The sequence below is a fragment of the Carcharhinus amblyrhynchos genome, chromosome 11 (assembly GCF_965287045.1).
Source record: "Carcharhinus amblyrhynchos chromosome 11, sCarAmb.v2.hapA, whole genome shotgun sequence".
Lineage (NCBI taxonomy): Eukaryota > Metazoa > Chordata > Chondrichthyes > Carcharhiniformes > Carcharhinidae > Carcharhinus > Carcharhinus amblyrhynchos.
The window spans coordinates 55915843-55940167 of NC_137334.1; the positions used below are offsets into that span (position 1 = coordinate 55915843).

The 24325-nt window shown below is 39.3% G+C and overlaps 1 protein-coding gene across 4 annotated transcripts in view; it reads right to left on the minus strand.

Annotated features, from left to right (window-relative positions):
• Nucleotides 1-24325, minus strand: part of LOC145350151 (RNA-binding motif, single-stranded-interacting protein 1-like) — a 350322-nt gene that overhangs the window by 170427 nt on the left and 155570 nt on the right. For all 4 annotated transcript variants that reach the window (XM_080199154.1, XM_080199152.1, XM_080199151.1 and 1 more), the window contains exon 2: nucleotides 10804-10973. In XM_080199154.1, the coding sequence (XP_080055280.1) occupies nucleotides 10804-10946 (143 nt within the window). In that variant the 5' untranslated portion in view covers nucleotides 10947-10973. The remainder of the gene's footprint in view (nucleotides 1-10803; nucleotides 10974-24325) is intronic.

Genomic DNA, 24325 nt, shown 5'->3' on the forward strand with positions numbered 1-24325 from the left:
CCTATTATCGAAAGGACATTATTAAACTAGAAAGAGTGCAGAAAAGATTTACTAGGATGCTACGGGACTTGATGGTTTTAATTATAAAGGAGAGGCTAGATAGACTGGGATCTTTTTGCTCTGGAGTGCAGGAGGATGAGGGGGTGACCTTACAGAGGTCTATAAAATAATGAGGGGCATAGATAAGGTAGATACTCAATATCCTTTCCCAAAGGTAGGGAAGTCTAAGACTAGAGGGCATAGGTTTAAGGTGAGATGGGAGAGATACAAAAGAGTCCAGGGGGGCAGTTTTTTCACACAGAGGGTGGTGAGTGTCTGGAACACGCTGCCAGAGATAGTAGTAGAGGCAGGAACAATTTTATCTTTTAAAAAGCATTTAGATAGTCACATGGATAAGATAGTTACATGGATATCGAGGGATATAGGGCCAAATGCGGCAATTAAGATTAGTTAGGGGTTTTTAAAAAATGGGAAGCATGGACAAGTTGGGCCGAAGGGCCTGTTTCGATGCTGTAAACCTCTATGACTATGACTAAAACCTATTGGAAATCCACTTATTTCACCTGTAATTATCAACCTTTCTCAATTCTAATGTTTAATATTAGTAATTAGATTTCTGTTGTTATTAGCTTTTATCTTGACACCCCTGCCAGTATTACTTGGGGTTTCAAGCACGCTCCACATGAATGCTACCTATAATGATTAGCAAGTTGCTATTTTTAATGCTGATATTTTTCATTCTTGGTAAAATGTTGCTCTTTCCAGGGCCTTAAATAGTCAGGTGTTCGTACATTTTGACTATTATTAAATTGTTCAATGCTAAAATAAAGTTAGGCTACACCACAGTAAAATTGATCAGCAGGCAATGTTTAACGTACTAATACAGATCCTGCTTGGTCGATCTTGAGCAAACTGTAACTGATACATATTGTATCTAGTTCTGTGGTTTCCATGAGTAAATTACAATATGGTTCAAAACCTCTTTGGGTGTTCCGCTGGAAACTAGTTCTAACTTCAGTGCAGGATGGGTGGAATCCACCAATATATGAAAGGATCCCAGTTGCACAGACTTTCCACCATTTCTCGGATTTTCTAGCCTTTCCTGTATGGAGCAAATGCCCTACGGACAAGCCCTCCGTATACACAGGATCTGCTCAGATGAGGAGGATCGTGACAGACACCTCCAGACTCTGAAAGATCCCCTCATAAGAACAGGATATGGCGCTCAACTCATCAATTGACAATTCCAACGCACCACAGCGAAAAACCACACTGACCTCCTCAGAAGACAAACACGGGACACAATGGACAGCGTACCCTTCATCGTCCAGTATTTCCCAGAGCGCAGAAGCTACGACATCTTTTCTGGAGTCTTTAACATATCACTGATGATGACGAACCTCTCACCAGGGCCATCCCCACACCCCCACTTCTTGCCTTCAAACAATCGCACAACTTCAAACCGACCATTGTTCGCAGCAAATTACCCAGCCGTCAGGAGAACAGTGACCACAACACCACATAACCCTGCCACAGCAACTTGTGCAAGACATGCCGGATCATCGACATGGATGACATCATCTCACATGAGAACACCATCCACCAGGTACACGGTACATACTCTTGCAACTCGGCCAACGCTGTCTACCTAATATGCTGCAGGAAAGGATGTCTCGAAGCATGGTACATTGGGGAGACCATGCAGACACTACAACAAGATGAATGAACATCACTTGACAATCACCAGGCAAGACTGTTCCCTTCCTGTTGGCAAACACTTCAACGGTCACGGGCATTCGGCCTCTGATCCTTGGGTAAGCATTCTCCAAGGCAGCTTTCACGACACACGACAGCGCAGAGTCACTGAGCAGAGACTGATAGCCAAGTTCCACACACATGAGGACGGCCTCAACCAGGATCTTGGGTTCATGTCGCACTGTGACCCTCATGACTTGCCTGAACTTGCAACATCTCACTTACTGACCTGTCTGGAGACAATACACATCTCTGTAGCCTATGCTAATGCTATCTCCACTCACAATGTCTGCATCTTTAAGACTTGAATAATAGGTTAGCTGTAAAGACTCACATTCTAATCAATATTCTGTAAACTGTGTGCGTCTTTATATGCCCTTCCCAGAACCTTCCACACATTTGACGAAGGAGCAGCATTTCTGAAAGCTTGTGGGCTTACTATCAAATAAACTGGTTGGACTTTAACCTGGTATTGTCAGACTTCTTACTATGGAGAAAATATCACCAGGGGGGCTAACATGGTGGTGGGAGTCTCCCAGAAATTCCCACAGCCCCAACATATTAGAAAATCAATGCATTACTGGAGACAAAACATACAATAGAGCTGTACATTAGTGATCCAGGACGAGAAAGCAGACTGGACCTAAGAATAGATAAATTCAAAAAACATATTAATGAGATACTTTGCACAGTGGACTGAAAAGGACATGGCTAAGGCTTGCCCTCAGCATTGAGATGACAAGTGAACCACCCGCCCCCGCCAACCCCCCAGCAAACACACAGTGACTTTCCTACTTCATACAAATTTTTTTTTAAAGTTATTGGTCTCAATGGGATAGGAACACAAGACTTGGAATCCTGGTGAACAAAGTAAAGGAATTGAGCAACAAGATTTCAAGTTTTAAGACTTTAAATGTGACAACATAAAATCAATACTGACAATGCATTACTTAATAGGCAATTAATACTTTAAACTACAGCAAAGCTAACTCCTTCTAGTGGCTTAACATGATCAATAATCCCATGCTGCATATATACGTTACAGTCCACTTTCCACAGAACTGTAGTCTAAAGTTTCTCCCAGCTTCCAACAGGCTCACCTCTTCCTGTTTTATTGAGTCATCATATCGAGTGACCATCAAAGGCCCTATGCATCAGTTCTCTGAAAAACCGCGAACCAATCTGCAGCTGCATGGCTCAGTCTGATGATTCAATCCCCTGACCACACTAGGACAAATCTGCCAGAGTCTATAAATTTCCACATGTTCTGTAGTTTCAACCCAAAAATATCATCACATTCAGTTTGCTAGCCTACAGTTAAAAACTGTCTTTTTTCTTTCTGCTGACTGTAGCAGTTGTTCCCTATCTCTCTCTCGCTGGGACATACTAGGTGGAACGTTATGAGATTTTTTTTTCAAAGCATCCAGCTAGTGTGAAAACGGGGGAGTTCCTGATCCTTTTTTTGAGCAAGTTTTCACACCCAATCCTATGCATTGTCTTTGAAAATATGACTTGACACTTTCTAACCGCTCGAAGCAGTGGGCGGAGCCTAATTCACCAGAGAGTCAGCAGCTCAGATTGAAGCCACAAACTGCGCATGCCAGGAAAAACAGATTAAAAAAGAGAGCTTTGTTGACATAACCCCCTGGGACAGATACAGCCTCCGTCTTCCTCCCCTTGGACATTGCTTGACTGGGAGCCATTGTAGCTCTGCGATAAGAGGTGAAGGGGGCATGAGGTAAAAAAAACACAGGAAGCACAGTTTTGTATAATCTCAAGTTTAGAGTGTAGAATGTGAGAGGCCAACTAGTCGTGTGTTGAATCAACTGGATGCAACAGGAGTGAAGTTTTGTGTGGAGGAAGGGATGAGTGGTTTGCTTCAATTGCAAATAATGTGTTCTTTTTGATCAATCAAAGCAACCTGGTTTAAGGTGCTTTTCTTGATGGTATTTTCTTTCATTCTTCTCCTCTCATTGCAGTACAGATCCAAGGGTACCAGCAGTCCTCCAGCCATGTTTTAAGTATTATCATAGTCAACTGACTGGTGCAAAACTTTTGCATTGAATTTGATATCAATTATGTATTCCATCTAATTTTCCTGTCTGTTGATGTTAATGTTTGAATAATTACCTCCTAACTTTCCACCCATGCCAAGGTTGAAAGTTACTTGCAATAAATGTTGGCACGCATGCCATCATATCTTTCAAGACCTAGTTCTCATCTGATTTCATGCAAGCTGAATCTATGCAGATGTGAGGGGAGCAGGCTGAAAACTGATACAAGAAAACAGAAAACAGAAAAAAAATTGCTTCTGAAAAATAGATAAGAGCTCCTATATTATTTTGTGAGTAATCCAAACAGATGCACGAGAAAAGCTCACTTTGTTATTCATGCCATTTAAATATTTTAGAATGAAACTTCCTATCTAAAATGTAACTGAACATTACCTAAGTCTTTACACTTCAAATTTCTGATAAGATCATAATAAATGCTAGCTTTGCATAACATGACCGCAGTGCAGATTACAAGGACTATTTGTGGAGCTGTCAAATCAAGAGGAACTATCAAGGGAAATTATACATTTTACAGCAGAATTTAGGAGAAAAATTGGTTCTGACAGAGAAGTGAAACAAAGAGGGAGTAAGAGATTAAAAGAAAAGGTGTGTGCTTGACAGAACTAAGAGAAACAGAAAAAAGAAACAAGGAGATTCAGGGAGAAAAGGTCAGGAGAGTAGAAACCATACGTCATGTTTTATTTATTTGTGCAGCTAATCAACATTAGTCATGACAACTGATTATGTATACACGGTGTGAAGTCACCTATTACAATTCAATTTTGAAGTGAAATAACATATTGTGTCTTGAAAGATGATTTGATAAGGTTGTAGTTAGCTCCAAAAATGCATTTAAACATTGTGTTTAACGTTGCAGTAAATATCCCAAGATATTCACTAGCATATAATCAAACAAAAACGTACTCCAAGTCACAGAAGATCTTAGGAGGTGTGACCAAAAGCTGGGATGTTAAGACAAGATTTAAGAAAGACATAAAAAGCGAGGACTGTGGAGAGGCTGAGGGAAGTTATTCAAAAGGGTATCTGAAAGCATGGTGCTCACTGGTGATGCGAAGGGGCGGTGAGGGATTTTCAAAATGAGAATGAGAGGAAAGAAAAGTTTGGCAAGATTTTGGGCCTGTGCTACCATTTACACTGATGGCTACTAGGGACTCAAAATTGCCCCCATTGTTTTTCTTCAAATCCACACAGACAATATCCATTGCATTCCCTTCGAAAATTAACCAGAACATGATAATCAAAACGTGACAGGAAGGACCAGGACATACAAACATGAGAGCACCAGTAAATAAGGTCAGAATAGGCAAATGGTAAAAGGTTAGAAATAATGGCTGTTTATCTGAATGTTCAAAGCATTTGTGATCAAATGGAGGGTTTGATAGCACAAATATAAAAAAATGAATATGATATGAAAGCCATTACAGGGATGTGGTTGCATTGTGACCAAGTCTGGGACCCAAATACTCAAAGATATTTAACATTTCAAAAGAGCGGGAGGAAAATAAGTTGAGTAGTTCTTTTAATAAAGGATGAAGTCAGTATAATAGTGGTAAATGACCTTTGTTCCAAAGATTAAGATGTAGAATCAGTTTGGTGGAGATAAGAAGTCACAAAGGAAGAAGTCAATGGTGGGAGTAGGTTAAGCATTGAACAGGTATTTTGTATCCATCTTCAAAATAGAAGACATAAAAAGCAACCCAAGAATAGTAAAAAATCAAGAGGCATAAGTCAGAGAAAGAACTTAAAACAATCACTATCAACAGAGAAAAAGTAATAAGAGAACAAGTGGAAATTAAGGCTGATAAGTCTCCCGGACCTAATGGCCGACATCATAGGGTCTTAAAAATGGTAATCAACGAGACAGTGGATGCATTGATTGCGATCTTCCAAAATTCCTGAGAATTTGGGAAAAAAAAAATCAGTGGATTGGAAACATCTCTGTCTAAGAAAGGAAGTGAGACAGGAAGCAGGAAACTATAGGCCAGTCAGCTGAACATTTGCCATTGGAAAAATAATAAATTCTATTATTAAAGAGATAGGAACAGACAATTAGAAAATCATAATAGAATCAACCAAAGTCAATTTGGTTTTGTGAAAGCGAAATTGTGTTTGACAAATTTATTAGAGGTCTTTGAGGTTATAGTAACAGAGCAGATAAAGGGGAACCAGAAGATGTAGTGTGTTTAGATTTTTAAAAGGGCTTTCAAAAAGGCTTTCATTAAAGGTTACTACACAAGTTAAAAACATACGCGCCATAAAACCTGTCCTCATTCGCAGCTGGGATTCTGCAGTGCTGCTCAAAGTCAGAAAGTGAACAGAATTTTGACTGGAATGTTAAATTCTCACTTGCACCAGGGCAAGCACAGGCATGATTGAAGAATCCTGTTCATGGTGTCAGGAATGATATATTTGCAAGGATGCAAAATGGTTAATTAAGGGAAAACAGAGTAGAGATAAATGGATCATTTTCAAGATCATACACTCTAACTAAAAGTGCTACAAGGGTCAGTGCTGGGTCCTCAACTATTCACAATCTATATTAATAACTTGGAAGAATGAAGTCTGGAAAGAGTCTCTTTTTAGAATATAATTGATCATTTCCAAAACCATGATGTTCTTTTCAATGGAAATTTGCTATAGCTCTGGTGAATCTTTAAGCTAACAGAGATAGAGCTTAACTTGAGACGGAAAGAAGCAAAGGTTTACTGTCCCAATACCAGGCTCTTCTAAACTATTATTTAAGCTGCTTTCAGTAGTAAAAGAAATTTTAAGATGCTTATTCTTGTCACATGACCTCTCTCCTCATTTGCTTAGCAGATACTGGGACATATAGGAGTTATTATCCCATGGCCAAGGGTTAGATTCTATCAATGTTTCCGCCATTAGCTTTTGAATTATTCATTATCAATCTTGATTAAATATGAAAAATGTCCTTCCATGTCGCTATTGTCCTCCCTGACCTTCTGTCTCCGCTTAAGAGGTAGCTTTATTGAAGTCCAAATGAGGTTCAGTGCAGTTTCAGTCAATATTTTGAAGTGGTTATTGACATCAGCAGGTATGAAATTCCGTAAGGGTGCCAGGACATGTCTAAAATGTAATTCACAAAACTGGTTAACTTGCAACTCTGTACATTAGGTGTCTTTTGGCAGCCATCTTAAGGGTAACCATCTTAAGTATCCTTTTAACAGCTCAATGTATGTTTGATCAGCCAATTAAATTAAAGATTAATAGCACTCATGCACAAGTCACATCGTCATAACAGCTCTAGCTCACATGACGAATGAACTAATCATTTCAATAACTGTTTCATTATAGACATCCATATAAAGAGAATTAAAAATAACACATCCGCACCCATTTACATTTTTACTCTAATTGCATCTGTTCCACTTTACTGGGGTTTATATACCCAGATGATCCTAAACTGTGTTAAGACTGGATAACATGCTCTTACATTGCTCTCACTTTCAGGCTGTTGATTACAAATAAAATCTGTCTTCATTTGAAAAGATTAGGCTTACATCAGTGTCCTGAATTGTTATCATTCTTTCTATATGTCAGATAATTTTTCAGAAACTGTATGCTATTTTCTTGTTATAAACTCGTATTAAATCTAAAAGATGGCACTTTTACATGACTGTTATCTCTCAGTTTATTGGCATCAGCCAAGCTGCACTTAGTTACCTGGTGGGGTAGAGATATTCTGTATCTCCCATTGGCTCTGCCTCATGCTGCTTAGCACAAAGGCTGTTAGTATGCAAATTTTCCTGACTGCCAGCCTGGTCTGCTCTGATCAGTTTTAATCTCTCATTGTCCAACTCCAAACCTGTGAATTTATTGGCTGACTCCTAGGCACTTTCTGATTTCTAGGTCAGAAGCTGTAATTTGATTTTTGCCTCCTGTAGGATTTCTGGACTGGTATCTGGAACTTCATTTTTACTGCATTTTCCATCAACACTGCTGTCCTGATTGAGGTTTACAACTTGATCTGTTTTGTTTACCAGTGGTTAACAGTGTATGGGTTTTGCTGATATTCCCCTTGCAGTCTCTGCAAGATTTATCTGCTTTGGGTTAAGTTCCCTCCCTCCCACTTTTGTTTTGGGAATTGGCTATCACCCGTTTTGTTCCACATCCCCCGGAACAGTGTAGCTCCTGGAAGGTTGTTCAGCTTCCTACTGTGGCTCTTCAACTGAGAAGGCATCACTCACACTCGATCTAGTTGGGAATTTCCCTGGTCCCCATTTACATCTGCCATTAAGGGTCATTGGCTCTCTTCTTTCATTCCTGTAGGGATTCTTAATGCTTCTCAGTTCCTTGTACTTCGGCAGATCCTGGTTGACTTTCTCCAGCCTATCCAAGCTCCCTGGACTATCCCTGCCTTTTCAAGAGTACTATTCTCCAACAAGCCCCATTTCCTGTGCTGTTCACATGGTCTTAAGAACATAAGAACATAAGAAATAGGAGCAGAAGTAGGCCATCTAGCCCTTCGAGCCTGCCCCGCCATTCAATAAGATCGTGGCTGATCTGTCGTGGCTCAGTTCCACATTCCCGCCCTCTCCCCATAACCCTTAATTCCCCTCTCTTATCAAAAACCCATCAACCCGCGTCTTAAAAATATTTAGCGAGGCAGCCTCCACCACTTCAACGGGCAGAGAATTCCAGAGATTCACCACCCTTTGAGTGAAGAAGTTTCTCCTCAACTCCGTTCTAAGCCGTCCCCCTTTTATCTTGAGGCTGTGCCCCCTAGTCCTACTGTCCTTTCTGAGCGGGAAGAGTCTCTCCACCTCTATCCTATCCATCCCATTCATCATTTTATATGTCTCAATGAGATCTCCCCTCATTCTTTTAAACTCTAACGAGTACAAGCCTAGTTTATTCAGCCTCTCCTCATAGCTCAACCCCTTCAACTCCGGTATCAGCCTAGTAAACCTCCTCTGCACTCCCTCCAAGGCCAAAATATCCTTGCGTAAGTACGGCGCCCAAAACTGCACACAGTACTCCAGCTGCGGCCTCACCAATGCCCTATACAGCCGCAGCAAGACCTCCCTACTTTTATATTCAATCCCCCTCACTATGAAGGCCAGCATCCCATTAGCCTTCCTGACCACCTGCTGCACCTGCAGGCTGGGTTTTTGCGACTCATGCACAAGGACCCCGAGGTCCGTCTGCACCGATTTTGAAAGCCTCCTCTCTCTTTTTCTAATGCTTGGAGTTTTAACATTATTTATCTCTTTTCTAGCTTTATTTCTGCTGAAGCTTTTTCTTTTCAATTTTTCTCAGATTTGCAATGCAATTCTTTGACAACCAGTTTTAACATTTCAAGCTTTTGGGCAAAACTCTTAATTACAACTCCTATTTTTTTTAATTCCTCAATGAGCAGAACCTACTGAAAATTTAAATCCTCAAAAGTAATTTCCATCTGTTCTAAGATCGCACTGGCTGTAGCACTCAACACAAGAAAGTCGCGGATTGACTTTTTAAAAATTTATGCCTTGAAATACAGCTTAGTTCCCTCTTCAAGTTGCTCTTATTGTCTGTGAATTCAGATCTTAGATGTTAACCTCCAAATTTCTGTTGCAGCCATATGAGGAGGGATACAAAATGACTCCCCTATCCTACCATTCCATGTCCGAACATAACAGGATTTTTGTGAATTTAGAAGGATGAAGGTATTTACACACTGCCTGCACTAAACCAATTAGAGAATCAAATTGCTGCATAATTATTCAATGCTCATGCCCAAAGTATCAGTCACCCATATATTTAATGAAGCTGCTTGCTGACCATCCATCTCAACATTGAATTTGATACTTGAAGTTGTCCATGGACAATGGCCAGATTTTGCAGCAGTAATGCCAGTGAAAATGTTGGCAACATCTGGAGTGTACACTTGCGTACAATAATACAGAAATCCAGAAATTGTCAGTGCTTCATTTGAGTCACCCTAAACAGCAAAGCAAAATCTATGAATTCGTAACAATTTCCATTTCTTGCTGAAATGGCTTGCTGTAAAAATTTTTGAATGAGATACAACTGCATTTTGAATAACATTTAACTTCATTACAACTGTTAAACATGCTCATTGGTCATCAAAAGCTAATTTTGTATGTGGAATGTTAGATTTCTCCATTATGATTAGAAAAGTAAAACGGAGACTTTTTAAGTTGCGTGTCTTTATTTTTAGCTTCTATCCTAAATTAAGTGATATCCTTCACCTTTTTAAAATTTAAGTGCTATTAGTTTCCTGTTATACTGTGTGAGATTTGTTGCTTACCTGTTTGCTAACATCACTGCAGCTGCATGCCAAAAGATCCCCTTGAACTGGTATCAGATTTAACTGCCTTCAGGAACAGGGAAAACCACGCCACAAAGATCATTTGATCATTGGGGGCAGCTGTCTTCGAGGTCAACGGTAAGTGCTGTTGCTTGGCTGCTCACCACAAAATATATTTAAAGATCAAATTTTGTAAAAATAAAAAAGATTTTCTTATCTTGAAAAAGTTCACCCTGAAGTCATTATTTTTAAGTAATAGCTGGTCACTCAAAAAGCATTTTTACTTTCTTAAGGTTTATAATGATTTGTTACAGATCAGTGTTATGTCCAATGAGTTAGCAACCTGAATGCAACAGGAGATAAATTCAGTCTTAATTCTTGAGTATATATTCCACAGAGATTTTTTTTCTTATATTAACGGACTTTAAATTATAATCCATTGAAATCAAATGTTTTCAGTTTGACACATTTGAGCTCTAAAGTACTCAACATATTCTAAATGACATATGTAGCTGAAGTGAAAGCACATCTCTTTTTGCAAAATAAACCAAACTGCTGTAACTTGAGCCAATTCTAATGCATATTTTTTAGTGTGACTATACAGATTATTTAAACATGGAAAGAAAATTGCAAGTTAATTGGACAAAGAGAACAAATACAAACGACTACTACTTAAAATATCATGTTTGTAGTACTTACGGCTGGCAGAGTTTCACCAGATCTTGATCAGTAGTGCTCGGTGGCAGTCCTCTGATGTAAAGGTTTGTTTTACTGAGCTGTTCCCATCCTGTATTATTGCTGCCACTGCTGTTGCTGTTGGTAAGGGGACTTGGTGGAGCCATTGGATGGGAGGTAGGTGCACAGGGTTGCTGTAAAAGTAAGGAGCATAGCCTGTATTGAACCTTATTCCAAGACTGTTTATTAAATTTAATAGGCAGATTGCATATTTTTGAATAATATGCTCAATATAAGATTTCAATAGTTGATTATTAGAGAAGGATTATTAAGAAACAATGCTGGAAGCATGAATAACACAGCATATTAAAACACAGATCCTAATGTATACACTCATGGCTGCTAGCCCAAAAACTGGAAGCATACACAGAAATAATAGCTGAGATAAATATATTTCCAAACCTATACAAGTACAAATACCTTGAACTGAATTCATGCAAATTACAACATTTACTTAGTTACTCTTCGTATCCAATGGCGTCAATCTAATTTCCAAGCTAAAAATGGCAGTGTGTAGTAACAGGCCATTCTTCTGGAAAATATGAACAGCTGTGTTTACTGTCAATGCCATGTATACACAATTTGACTGTTTTACTCAGTTATGTCATTGAGAGGGATGCAGCAGCCACAACCAAAGATGGCGTTGCTCAAATCATCATAACTGGGCTGCTGAGTTGCACCATGAGTGATTATTAAATTTTCTTCCTTGTTGGCTTGTAAGGTTCAAGTCAGGAACGCCTTCACAGCTTCAAACTCAAAGATTCAGGTAGCCAGCAAACTGCAAGACTGTTTTCTTTTCTTCAAATCAGTCTAAGCTTTTCAAAATTCTGACATTTATTGAATGAAAACACTTAATTTTTTTCCCTTGTGCATTATGGAAACATTGCTTTATTCCAATAAGTTGCAAGTGAAGCTTGCAGAAAAATAAGCCAGTAAGGGAAACTCATGGCAGAGGTTTCAGACTGAGCACAGCAAAGTGACATCACCAGACTTATGCACATGCGCAGACTGCCTTCATGCACCGGCAGGAGACACAGTGAATATGAACACAATGATAATTTCTCTGAGTACGTCTGCTGTCCTCCTGCTTGTGCAGTGAGAATGAGGGAAGGCTAACAGAAGGACAAATATCCCAGTTGGTCTCATTAATTTAAATAATTGATCTGATCTATTTTCACTATAAGTAAGACAACCAGCAGCATTCCATAGTTCTTACAGAATGAATATAAAGAGTATGTTGGAATGTTTAGAAAAGGAACTACGTAAGGGCATTTGGGGGATGAAATTTGAAAGGGTAGAAATAAGGTCAAACAGGACTTTTAGATTTGATTGTGTGCATCAAGTTTCTACATTTCTACACAGCCCAATAGTGTTCAGCAATAAAAGAGGTTACAATCTAGTTTGATGTCACCTCATGTGTGAAGATAAACCAAGTCTCAATTTGCATATCTAATTGCAAATATTGTAGCATATTTAATTGCAAATATTGTATTTCATGTCAGTGCTTGAGATGGATGGAGGCATTGGCTTTTCACTGTGTTTGCTTGTGAAATGAGTGAATGACACAATCTTTTCAGGGCATCCATATTTATATACAACCTTCCACAGGCCTTTTGGCTAACTGTATCAAATGTCTTGGTCTGGTCAATGTGCAATATATAGAGGACCTCATTCTGTTCACGGGACTTTTCTTGAATTTGACATGTTGTGATGATCATGTCTACCTTTCCTCATCCTGCACAAAAGCCACATTGCGATTCTGATACATACAGATCCATCGAGTGAGTGACAATCCACGAATAACAGCTTTTGAGAGCTTTTACTGCTGTTGAATTAAGTAATATTCCACGATGACTGTCACAAATGAACTTGTTCTCTTTCCATTTGTAGAGGTGAGTTATGGAAGGCATCGTTGTAGTCTTGGGGCACAGCGCTCTAGTTCCACATTAACCAGAGACTAGTGAGTTTCCTAACCATGCAAGTCCCTCCTACTTAAATATTTCAACTGGGATGACATTAGCTCCCAGCGACTTGCCCATAAAAAGCTGCTTCAAGCCCTTTGTGACTTTTGCTTCAGAAGAAAAGAGCAAACTCTTCTGCTGTGTGTGCAAATGACTCAATGGCATCATTGCACACTGTGGATTGTAGGTTTAAGAGGTTGCTTAAGTGTTCTGCCTATTAGAGAAAATCTTATGCCTATTTGTTAGGAGCTGATTGTCATTTGCTGATAGACTGGTTTCAATGACAAATCCTAGGACCTCATATGACATGCTGCAAATAACATCCTTTAATGTTTTCCAAGAATCTTCAATGGCAATATTGTCCCCTGGGATATCAGCAATTCCTGTGGCTAGTTTGTGTTCCAGTCCTTGTTTCTTGGCCATATCTTCAAGAACAGTTATATAAAGCTTCTTCTGTGGCTTGACTCTGTGCTGAAGTACTTTAGATTTTATCTTCAAAGATGCAATACTCCTGACAAGCTGTCAATCAGACCTGCATTCTGCATTTTGAAAAGAGCGAGGAGAGTGCACATCTATGGGATCACTCTTTCATACAGTTCAATAACAGTTCAACACGTGCCAATGTTATCAGCTTGCTGGACGTTGGTTGTTGTAATGGTTAGATCAAATGTTCTGCACTAGGAGAAGGAGCAGACCATTGGAGTTTGTTCTACTCTCCTCATTGGTGCATGGGGAAGAGACTAAGGCCAGCAATGTGTGTCCACTCAGGTACCAGAATCATCAACAGTAATAAGTTTGTACTGCTGTTGATGTACTCTAATTATCTTGCTATTGTCATCATAAATCACTTCTCTGACCTCATCTGTTACGTGTCAGTGTTGAAGCTCAGGCATTAATGAGTAGTGCATGCTGGTTACTGGCAAGACTGAAGACAAAAACCACAAGTTGATTGCTGATCCCAGTAGGAACTGAATTAAATTTGCATGCCAATTCAGAGGTTGGTCCTTGGACTTACTAATCCAGTAGAATCTGCGGCTTTCACCAACAACAAGCTGCGACTCCTCAGCAAGCCTCATTTCACTTGAGGCAGCTACGTCAACATGGCACCTGTCTTGCATTCTGGTTACATGTGCTGTTCTGCACTGTGGTCTCACATTGTTGTCTTGTAGTGTTCTGACATTCCATGAATTGAGCTTCCTACAACGACTTTTAACCTTGTTTTTTACGTTTTGACTGCGGTGAATGGATGACCAGTCAGGAGTGGTAAAACGGCAGATGCAAGCACAAAGAAATCCCACAACAGCAGTTTAAAGGCAGATGCAAGCACAGCAGGCTGTGTTTAGGGTTCCTTTTCTACCCCTTCCACAGATTGGGGAGAGAAGTGCTATATATGAAAAGTCTTTCTGTAACCATAGAAGGACGCAAACTCCACACTGACTCTGATCTGTGGAAAGTGACTGTCATCATCCTGGGGCCATCTGTGTGCAGGATTGGGATTTCCATAATAACTTCATTGTGGTGTTAATGTAAGTCTAATTGTGACTAGTAAATAAACTTCAACTTTAACTTTATGATTGAAACTGTCTCATTGCATCAGTGTTTGATACATACCTTCATATTCAAAACCATATCTGACCAATTTCGAAACATAGGCTTCAACTGTCAAAAAAGATGCTTGAATTACTAAAGACAAAATAGAATTCTTCGACAGCATCCTCATAAAATGTGTTTCAGCATCATGTACTTCTGAACAGTGTTTGTGTTCACAGAAATAATTGGCTGCTACTAAAGTAACAACCATGATTATTCAATATATTATTTGTTTTCTATAAAGTTTTACATGAATTACTTCTAAATTGACATTCCTGTCAAAATCAGAGAGGATACATCAAAGACAATAACAGTATTTTTGAAAGCTTCTTAGTTGTGACAAATGGACAAGGGCAAGGTGAGTTTTCAGCACGATCTGCATTAAACAATAACTGATGGATAATATTGATTGACTTGAGACGACTGGTATTAAGACAGATTTGATCAATTGTTTGATTGTGATTATTTTGAGAAGAGGTCTATTTTACAGTGTATCAATATACAAATTTCTTTGAACATTAGCTCACTAATTACATCAGGTTTAGCTTTAGATGCAATTGCAAACTTTTCAAAGTTATATTTCTACTCCTATACAAGTCTTAGCCATTGCAAGAGACATATTACAGTCATCTTATTTTAAATCACACACCTCCTCAGTGGGTTCAGGTGAAGAGCGAATGTGTTTAAGGATTTTTTTACGTGAAGGGAAAGTCTTTTCATGTTTACAGAATGGAATAGGAAAATATATTACAATTTTAAGAGATACAGGAGCAAGTCAATCCCAAATATTGTGGGATAAAGATATAGTTGTTGTTCTGAAGGGATACTGAAGGAAGAGGTTTTGGTTAGCAGTATTCATGGAGATTTTAAAAATTCTCCAGTGAAAGTAAACTTAGAGTAGTTTGGAGACAGAAAAGTGGTGTCATCGTGGTAGAAACATTGCCCATTGAAGGGATTCAATTCATTCTAGGGAATGATGTAGCTGGGTCATAGATAATAGTGATGCCTACTATGGTTGGACATCCAGTAGAAAATCAATGCAAATGGGCCATCTTGGGGTGTTTCCTGATTGTGTGGTAACAAAATCATAGACACATAAGATGAGACAAAAGAAAGAGGAATTAGGAGCACAGGATGAGAAAATTGAGATAAAGGCTACCTGATACTATCTTTATTAAGCTGAATGAAGATTAATGAGATCAAGGAAAAGAAACAGTGTTTAACTCAAAGAGATTGATAGAATTACAGTGGGGCAATTCCAAATTTTAAAAATTTATCGAACAGCTTACCTGGAATTGAAAACTCAGTGTACTCCTGAATGTACTGTAAAGATTGTGCATTAATGAGGGAATGGAGTCCCACACATAGACAGAAATATATCAAATTGTATTACCTCCTGAGTATAGGAGAAAATTCTAAGGATAACTCATGAAATGTCATTAGGAGAATATTTAGGAATAAAGAAAACACAAGCAAAGATACAGAAACCGTTTTACTGGTTGGGACTACATGAAGATGCAATTAAATTTTGTTGAACATGTCACACATCAAGTAATAGCAAAATCACAAGCTGCAGTAAAGCAAACACTTTTGATTCCTATTCTACCTTTTACAAGAATTTTAATCGATTGCGTTGGACCACTTTTGAAAACGCAAAGTGGAAATCAATACTTGTTAACTGTTAGATATATCTATGAAATTTCCTGAAGCTATACCATTAAGAAACATTACAGTCAAGACAGTAGTGGAGGAATCAACTAGATAACCAAAAGGGAAATTGCTGGAAAATCTCAGCAGGTCTGGCAGTGTCTGTAAGGAGAGAAAAGGGCTGACGTTTCGAGTCCAGATAACGCTTTCACAGGAGGTCATTCCTTCACTGAAACTGAAGATGGCTTTCCCAAATGTGGAGAAGTAACCTTTGAGTGATAACTATCTGCTAGATTTAGCTCAGAGTTAAAAAAACATTGGTTTTTGTTTGGGGTATCTGTCAGAGTTTAGGCACGTAGGTAGTTGGGAAAAAGGAGTAACTTCGTGACATACTGTGTGGAGAGCTATTACTGTAGTTAAGTGTACTGTTGTAGTGTATTATAGTCTTTTTGCTGTGTGTTTTCTTCTAAGTTAATAAATATTCTTTATTAATTGATTACAAGACTGCATTGTTCCACCCTGGTTTGCACATCTTTTTCACTTTATAACAAATTAAAAATATACACCACTAAGAACTGGTGTTCAAAGTTTCAAGGAACTAGTTAGACCACAGATGAACAATTTTCATCTCCTTATCTAAGGAAAGTTACTGACATTAGAGGTAGTCCAGAGAAAGTTCACTAGATCAATCCTGGGATTTTCTCATGAGGAGAGGTTGAGTAGGTTGGGCCTGTAATGGAGTATAGAAGAGTGAGACCTTATTGATACATAAGAGATTTTCAACAGGCTTGACAGAGTAGATGTTTCCTCTTCTGAAAGAGTCTAGAACCAGTGGGCATAATCTCAAAATAAGGGGTTGCCCACTTAAAACAGAGATAAAGAGGAATTTCTTCACTCATCGGGTAGTGAATTTGTGGAATTCTTTACTGCAGTGGGTTGTGGAGGTTGAGTCGTTAAGTATGTTCAAGACTGAGACAGATTTTTAATCAGTAAGGAAATCAAATGTTATGGGGATAAGGCGGGAGAGAGTTGAGTATTATCATATGAGGTTGGTCAGGACCACACTGAACAGCAGGGCAGATTCGATGGACCAAATGGCTTACTTCTGCTCCTACGTCTTATGGACTTCTATCTTAAAGAGTTAACAAAGTGAGCCTCTGGGGAGTTACAGGGGATTGCAGATGAATTAAACAAGTATTTTGCATCAACCTTTATTAAAAGGGAAAGGAGGTAACATTCCAGAAATAACATCCCAGAAAATGTAAAGGCAAGAGACACTCATCAGGGAAAAGGTACTGGCAAATTGTTGGAACTGTGTCCTGGGGTCTAATCGCTGACATCCTCACATCTTAAAAAGAAGTGGCTGTTGTTTGTTGGTTTTAATTTTTGATAATTTGCTAGATTCGGGAAGGTTCCATTAGATTGAAAAATAGTGAATGTAACTCCTTTATTCAAAAAAAAGGACCAGAAACAGGAAGCTACAGGCTAGTAACCTCAATATCTCACACAGAAAATGTTAAAAACTAGAAAGGAGGCAAAGAAGGTATTTTTCTGGTTGGCAAGATGTATTTAGTGATATACCACAGGGATCAGTGCCAGATCTTGAATATTTTCAATCTATATAAGTGACTTAGATGAAGGGACCAAAGATAATGTTTGCTAAGTTTGCTGACAATACAAAGATAGGTAGGAAAATAAAATGTGGAGAGGACAGAGGAGACTACAGTGGAATATAGATATGTTATGTGAATGGGCATAGATCTAGCAAATGGAGTATAATGTGAGAAAATGTAAAATTCTTCATTTTGGGAAGAAAAATAAAAAACAATATCCAAATGGTTAGAGATTGTACTGCTCTGAGATACAGTGAGATCTGAGCTCCCAATGCATGAATCACAAAAAGGTTTGTACGCATGTACAGCAAGTAATTAGTAAAGCTAATAGGATGTTATCATCTATTGCACTGGGAATTGAATACAAAAATGTTAAGTTTTGTTTCTGTTACATAGGGCATTGCTGAGACCACATCTGGAGTGCTGTGTATAGTATCGGTCTCCTTATTCAAAGGAAGATGTAAATGCACTACAAACAGTTTACTAGTCAAAGAGAAAAAGGACTCATTTGTCAAAGCTAGGAGGCTGGGAACACACAAAGTAAGTGTAAAATACAAGGCAAGCAGAAAGAAACTTAAGCAAGGATTAAGGAGGGCTAAAAGAGGTCACAAAAAAGCATTGGCAGCAGGTTTAAGGAAAATCCCAAGGCTTTTTATACATATGTAAAAAGCAAGAGGAAAGCCAGGGAGAGGGTTGGCTCACTCAAGGACAAGGGAGGGAATCTATGCGTGGCGTCAGAGGAAACGGGCAAAGTATTAAATGAGTACTTTGCGTCAATATTCACCAAAGAGAAGGTCTTGATGGATGACAAGTCTGGGAAAGGATGTGTAGATAGTTTGACCCATGTTGACATTAAAAAGGAGGTACTGGGGTTCTTGAGAAACATTAAGGTACATAAGTCTCCATGGCCTGATGGGATATATCCCAGAATACTGACAGAGGCAAGGGAAGAAATTGCTGAGGCTTTGAGAGAAATCTTTGTAACCTCACTGTTACAGGGGAGGTCCCAGAGGATTGGAGAAAAGCCAATATTGTTCCTTTGTTTAAGAAAGGTGGCAAAAATAATCCAGGTAATTACAGGCCGGTGAACCTTACATCAGTGTTAGGAAAATTATTGGAGAAGATTCTTCGAGGGAAGATTTATTGGAAATAAGTGAATGTATTAGTGACAGGCAATATGGTTTTGTGATGGGGAGGTTGTGTCTCACGAACTTGATCGAGTTTTTCGAGGAAGTGACAAACATAATTGATGAGGGTAAGGCAGTGGATGTTGTCCACATGGACTTTAGTAAGGCCGTTGACAAGGTCCCTCATGGCAGACTGGTGCAGAAGGTGAAGTCACATGGGATCAGAGGTGAACTGGCAAGGTGGATACAAAACTAGCTCAGTCAAAGAAGACAGAGGGTAGCAGTGGAAGGGTGCATTTCTGAATAGAGAGCTGTGACAGGTGGCGTTCCTCAGGGATCAATGCTGGGGCCTTTGCTGTTTATAATATATATTAAATGATTTGGAGGAAAATGTAACTGGATTGATTAGTAAGTTTGCAGACAACACAAAGGTTGGCAGATTTAAACAGAGAGTAGTGGGTGCCTGGAACTCGTTGCTGGGGGTGGTAGTGGAAGCGGATACTGTAGTGACTTTTAAGGGCCGTATTGATAAATACATGAATAGATGGGAATAGAGGGATACAGTCCCCGGAAGGGGTGGAGGTTTTAGTTCAGTCGGGCAGCATGGTCGGTGCAGGCTCGGAGGGCTGAAGGGCCTGTTCCTGTGCTGTAATAGTTGGAATGGGCAGGGTGTCTTATGTGCAAAGGTTGGACAGGGTAGGTTTGTGGCTGTTGGAGTTTGGAAGAGTAAAGGATGACTTGATTGAAACAGAAGATGTGAAAAGGACATTTCCTCTTACGGGAGAATATGGAACTAGTGGTTACCTATCTAAAACAGAGATGAGGAGAGATCTTTTTATCATTGCAATAAACAAGGCTGATGCATTCGCAACCATCTTCAGCTAGAAGTGCCAAGTAGATGATCCATCTTGATCTCCTCCTGAGGTCCCCAGCATCACAGATGCGAGTTTTCAGCCCATTCAATTCATTCCATGTGATTTCAAGAAATGGCTGACAGTACTGGATATGGGCCCTTAAAACATACTAGCAATATAATGAAGACTTGTGTTCCAGAACTAGCTATACCTTGGCCAAGCTGTTCTAGTATAGCCATAATACTGACATCCAGCTGACAACATGGAAAATTGCCCAGCAATGAGTTAATTGTATAAATCAATCTTGTGTCTACAGATGGAGGGAGCTAGTTGTGCAAATATTGAGACTGGTAGTGGGTTAAGGCTTAGGAGCTTTACATCTGTAATGGCTCACTTTAAATCCAAAACTAAATCAAGGTTAATGACAGGTCTCCTTCTTCACGAACTAGCTACAGGAAGTCTAACTTCCTATGTTCACAAAAATAGCAGGACAAAACAAAACTGGCTAATTATTGCCCAGCAGTCTACTCTTAGCCAAAGACAGTGGTGGAAAGTGCAGTTGACAGCGCTATTAGGAAGCACTTACGCAGCAATAACCTGCTCATCAATGCTCAAGTCTAGATCCTTCTGGGGACACTCAGTTTCTGACTTGATTACAATTTTGATCCAAACATCAGAAACAGAGCTGAACTCAAGAGGTGAGGTGAAAGTGACTGCCCATAATATTAAGGCAGCATTTGACTGTGGATGCCATCAAGGAGCCTTGGCAAAAATGAAGTTCTTCAGGTAGTGTCCTAGGCTGAACCACTTCAACTTCTTCAACAATGACCTTCCCTCCAACAGAAGATCAGAAGCGGGGATGTTTGCTGATGATTGTGGGGTGCTCAGTATCATTTGTGACTCTTCAGATAATGCAGCAAAACCTGGACTCAGATTTGGGATAATTAGTGGCAAGCATCATTCATGCATGCTATACAAATGACAGGCAATGATCATCTCCAACAAGAGAGAATCCATCTTCCCTTGACATTTAACAGCATTACCACCGCTGAATCCCTTGCCATTAACATCTTGGGGGTTAACCATCAGCCTGAAACTGAACTGGGCCAGCCATATGAATTACTGTGACTACAAGAGCAGGTCAGAGGCTGGGAATTCTGTAGTAACTCACGTCTTCACTCACCAAAGCCCATCCACCATCTAGCAGACACAAGTCTGTCCATTTGTCTGAATGAATGGTGCTCTAACAACACTCAAGAAGCTTGACACTATTTGGGACAAAATAGCCTGATTGATCAACACTCCATTCACTAGCTTAAACATTTAAATTTAAACATCACTGACACACATTGGTAGCAGTGTATGCCACCTACAAGCTGTACTGGAACAACTCACTAGGGCTTCTTCGACATGCAGTTTCCAAACCCCTGACCTCTTCCACCAAGAAAGACAAGAGTAACAGATGTAAGAGAACACCTTCAGGTTCCCCTCCAAGCCACATACTATCCTGACTTGGAGCTATTGCTTTCCTACACTGTCGCTGGGTCAAAATCCTGCTGAATACTTTGGATGTAACCTCTTGACGTGGACCATAATTGTTCAAGGAGGCAGCTCACCTCTGCCTTCTCAGAGGCAATTAAAGACAGTGACAATTGCTGGCCTTGCAAGTGATGCTCACAAGCCATGAAATAATTTTAAAAATGCCAAGTTGTTGTTTTGCTGTTCAAAGCTGATACAAAGTAGCTATTTACTAAGTCTGTCATTTCCTGATTTCCAATTACAATTATGATCTGCATCTGACATGAATGTGCCGACTGTGTTCATCATCACACACTTTCACTTACTGGGTCAGATTCTCTGACTTTACCCCCAGATGGGATTCTCCGGTCCTGCTACATGCTGCCTTTGACATCCCTCACAAACTTTTCTCCTAATCTCTTTTTGCAACTCTTACAGATGACGTTGTATTCATTTGCTGTTCCTTATATCTCTCCCAGTCCACAATATTTCACTTTATTTGTTGCTGTATAAGCTTTTTCTTTTAACGTTATACATCTCTCACTTCCCTTAGTGATCAAGGTTGTTGAATTAGCGAGCAGACTCATATTCTTTACAGGTGTGTATAGATCTCATATTTAGCAAATACTGTTCAAAAACCTCCCTCTATTTATCAGACGTTTTATTCGTTAATATTTCTGCCTATGTATTGTAGTCAATTGATTTGATTTATTATTGGTCACATGTATTAGTATACACTGTGAAAAACATTGTTTCTTGCACGCTATACAGGCAAAGCATACCATTCATACAGAAGGAGACCGTGCAGAATGTAGTGTAACAGTCATAGCTAAAATGTAGAGAAAGATCAACTTGACATAAGGTAGGTCCATTTAAAAGTTTGATGGCAGCAGGGAAGAAGCTGTTCTCGAGTCCCTTGGTACATGACCTGAGACTTCTGTATCTTTTTCCCAACAGAAAAATGTGGAAGAGCGTGTCTGGAGTGAGTGGGATCCTTTATTATGCTGGCTGCTTTTCTGAGGCAGACAGAACTGTAGACTGAGTCAATGGATGGGAGGCTAGTTTGTGCGATAGACTGGGCTTCGTTCATGACCCTTTGTAGTTTCCTGCCTCATATCTCCAAACTCAGTCTTGCTTAAACTTAAAACATTGGTTTGGGACTTACCCTTCAAGCTCTATCACAACTAATACTGAATGTCATCATAATATGGCCACTGCTAACAACATATTCTTTTTAAGTTGAGAAATGTAGACTCATTACTCATTACTAAATCCAAGGAGACCAGTTTCTTGTTGGATTAATCATGTATTTTTCCACAAAACTTTATGAATACACTCAAGAAAATCATTGCCTTTGAGAATCATGCAGTGCTGCTTTCTCCAGTATAAGTGAAAAATAAGTTTCTCATCCTTGTGATTATGTATCCAGTTATTTTACCATAGCTACCTGGAAGAATAAAATTTAGCATGCTTTTCAATTTCTCAATTCCACCCAAAGCATTCTAGTTCCTGCTCATCCTGATGTCCGGCTTCGAGATTACCACTGCTTTAACATTACCACTGTGCTACCTGTGTTTGACCCTTCTCCTAAACTTGTGGATAATGTAAGAAGTTTCACAACACCAGGTTAAAGTCCAACAATTTATCTGGAATCAGAAACTTCCAACGTGCTGCTCCTTCATCAGGTGAGTGGAGAGGTAGGTTTCGCAAACAAGACATATACAGACAAAGATACGATTGCAAGATACTGGTTGAAATGTGAGTCTTCTCAGCAATCTTGAGTTCATGTCATACTACATGTAACCTCCACCATTTGCCCTGGGCTTGCAAAATCCTACTAACTGTCCTCTCTAACTCTGCAAAAGTGTCCCTTGTAAATATTTCTTTTCCACCTTTTCTTTGGCCCTTGCTCTCATCCCTTTTTAAATCTTTATCTCATTTTCATTTCTCATTAAGCCCTCCTGTCCTTTATTGGTTTAGTCATATCTATAGGCATATTTATCCTTTCAGCCAGGACCTTGGTGAAACACATCCCATCAGGACAGCTACTTCTTATTCCAGGAACAGTTGGTATTGACCTTTACTGGAATACTCAAGTAAAGTACTTACTTTATTTAAAATGGAAACCTGCGTTCCACAACATTCAATTAACCAAGTGTTGAAGTTCCTAATCTGTCCAACGTGACAATTCTTGAATCAAGGGAGTTTGGCAGGTAAACAGAAAATCAATGTAGGAGCTTGTTCATCAAATTACAAACAAGCTGAGGCTGAATGTAATTCATTATTCAGAATTTTTGTAGTTTAACATTGCAAAGACAATTTTTGTAGAGAAGGGCAGGACTTAACTCAGTTAAGGTGTTGGGGAGAGTTACAGAACAAAGAGATCTAGGGGTAGAGGTTCATAGCTCCTTGAAAGTGGAGTCATAGGTGGTTTGAATTATAAGGAGAGGCTGGATAGACTGGGACTATTTCCTCTGGAGTGTAGAAGGCTGAGGGGTAATCTTATAGAGGTCTATAAAATAATGTGGAACACAGGTCAGTGAAATAGTCAATATCTTTTCCCAAAGATAGGGGAGTCTAAAAGTAGAGGGCATGGAGTAGAGGGGGGAGATACAAAAGGGTCCGGGGGTATTTTTTTCACAGAGAGGGTGGTAAGTGTCTGGAACAAGCTGCCAGAGGTAGTAGCAGATGCGTGTACAAATTTGTCTTTTAGACAGTTACATGGGTAAAATGGGTATAGAGGGATATGGGCCAAATGCAGGCAACTGGGACTAGTTTAGGGATTAAAAAAAAGGGCAGCATGGGCAAGTTGGGCCAAAGAGCCTGTTTCCATGCTGATTTGTGCCAGTCTACATTATAGAAATCAATTATTAATCATGGAAAAATTGTTCATATAGTTTATAAGTGAAGGGATGTTCCAAAGCAAAATATTAATCTAAGCATTTACTCTGCCATTAAAGATCATACCATGTCTAAATCCCACTCTCACCACCACTTTCTTACAATTATAAATGTCTTAACCCATGGTGGTATACCATTTCCTTCCTGATACTCATTCATAGAAAATATAAAACGGTTTTAGCCAGAACATTTCCTTTAACGCAAAAGTCCCTTTCTCTTGGCTATCAACTGACTTTTCAGAAGCTGCAAGAACAAATTTAAACAATGATATTCGA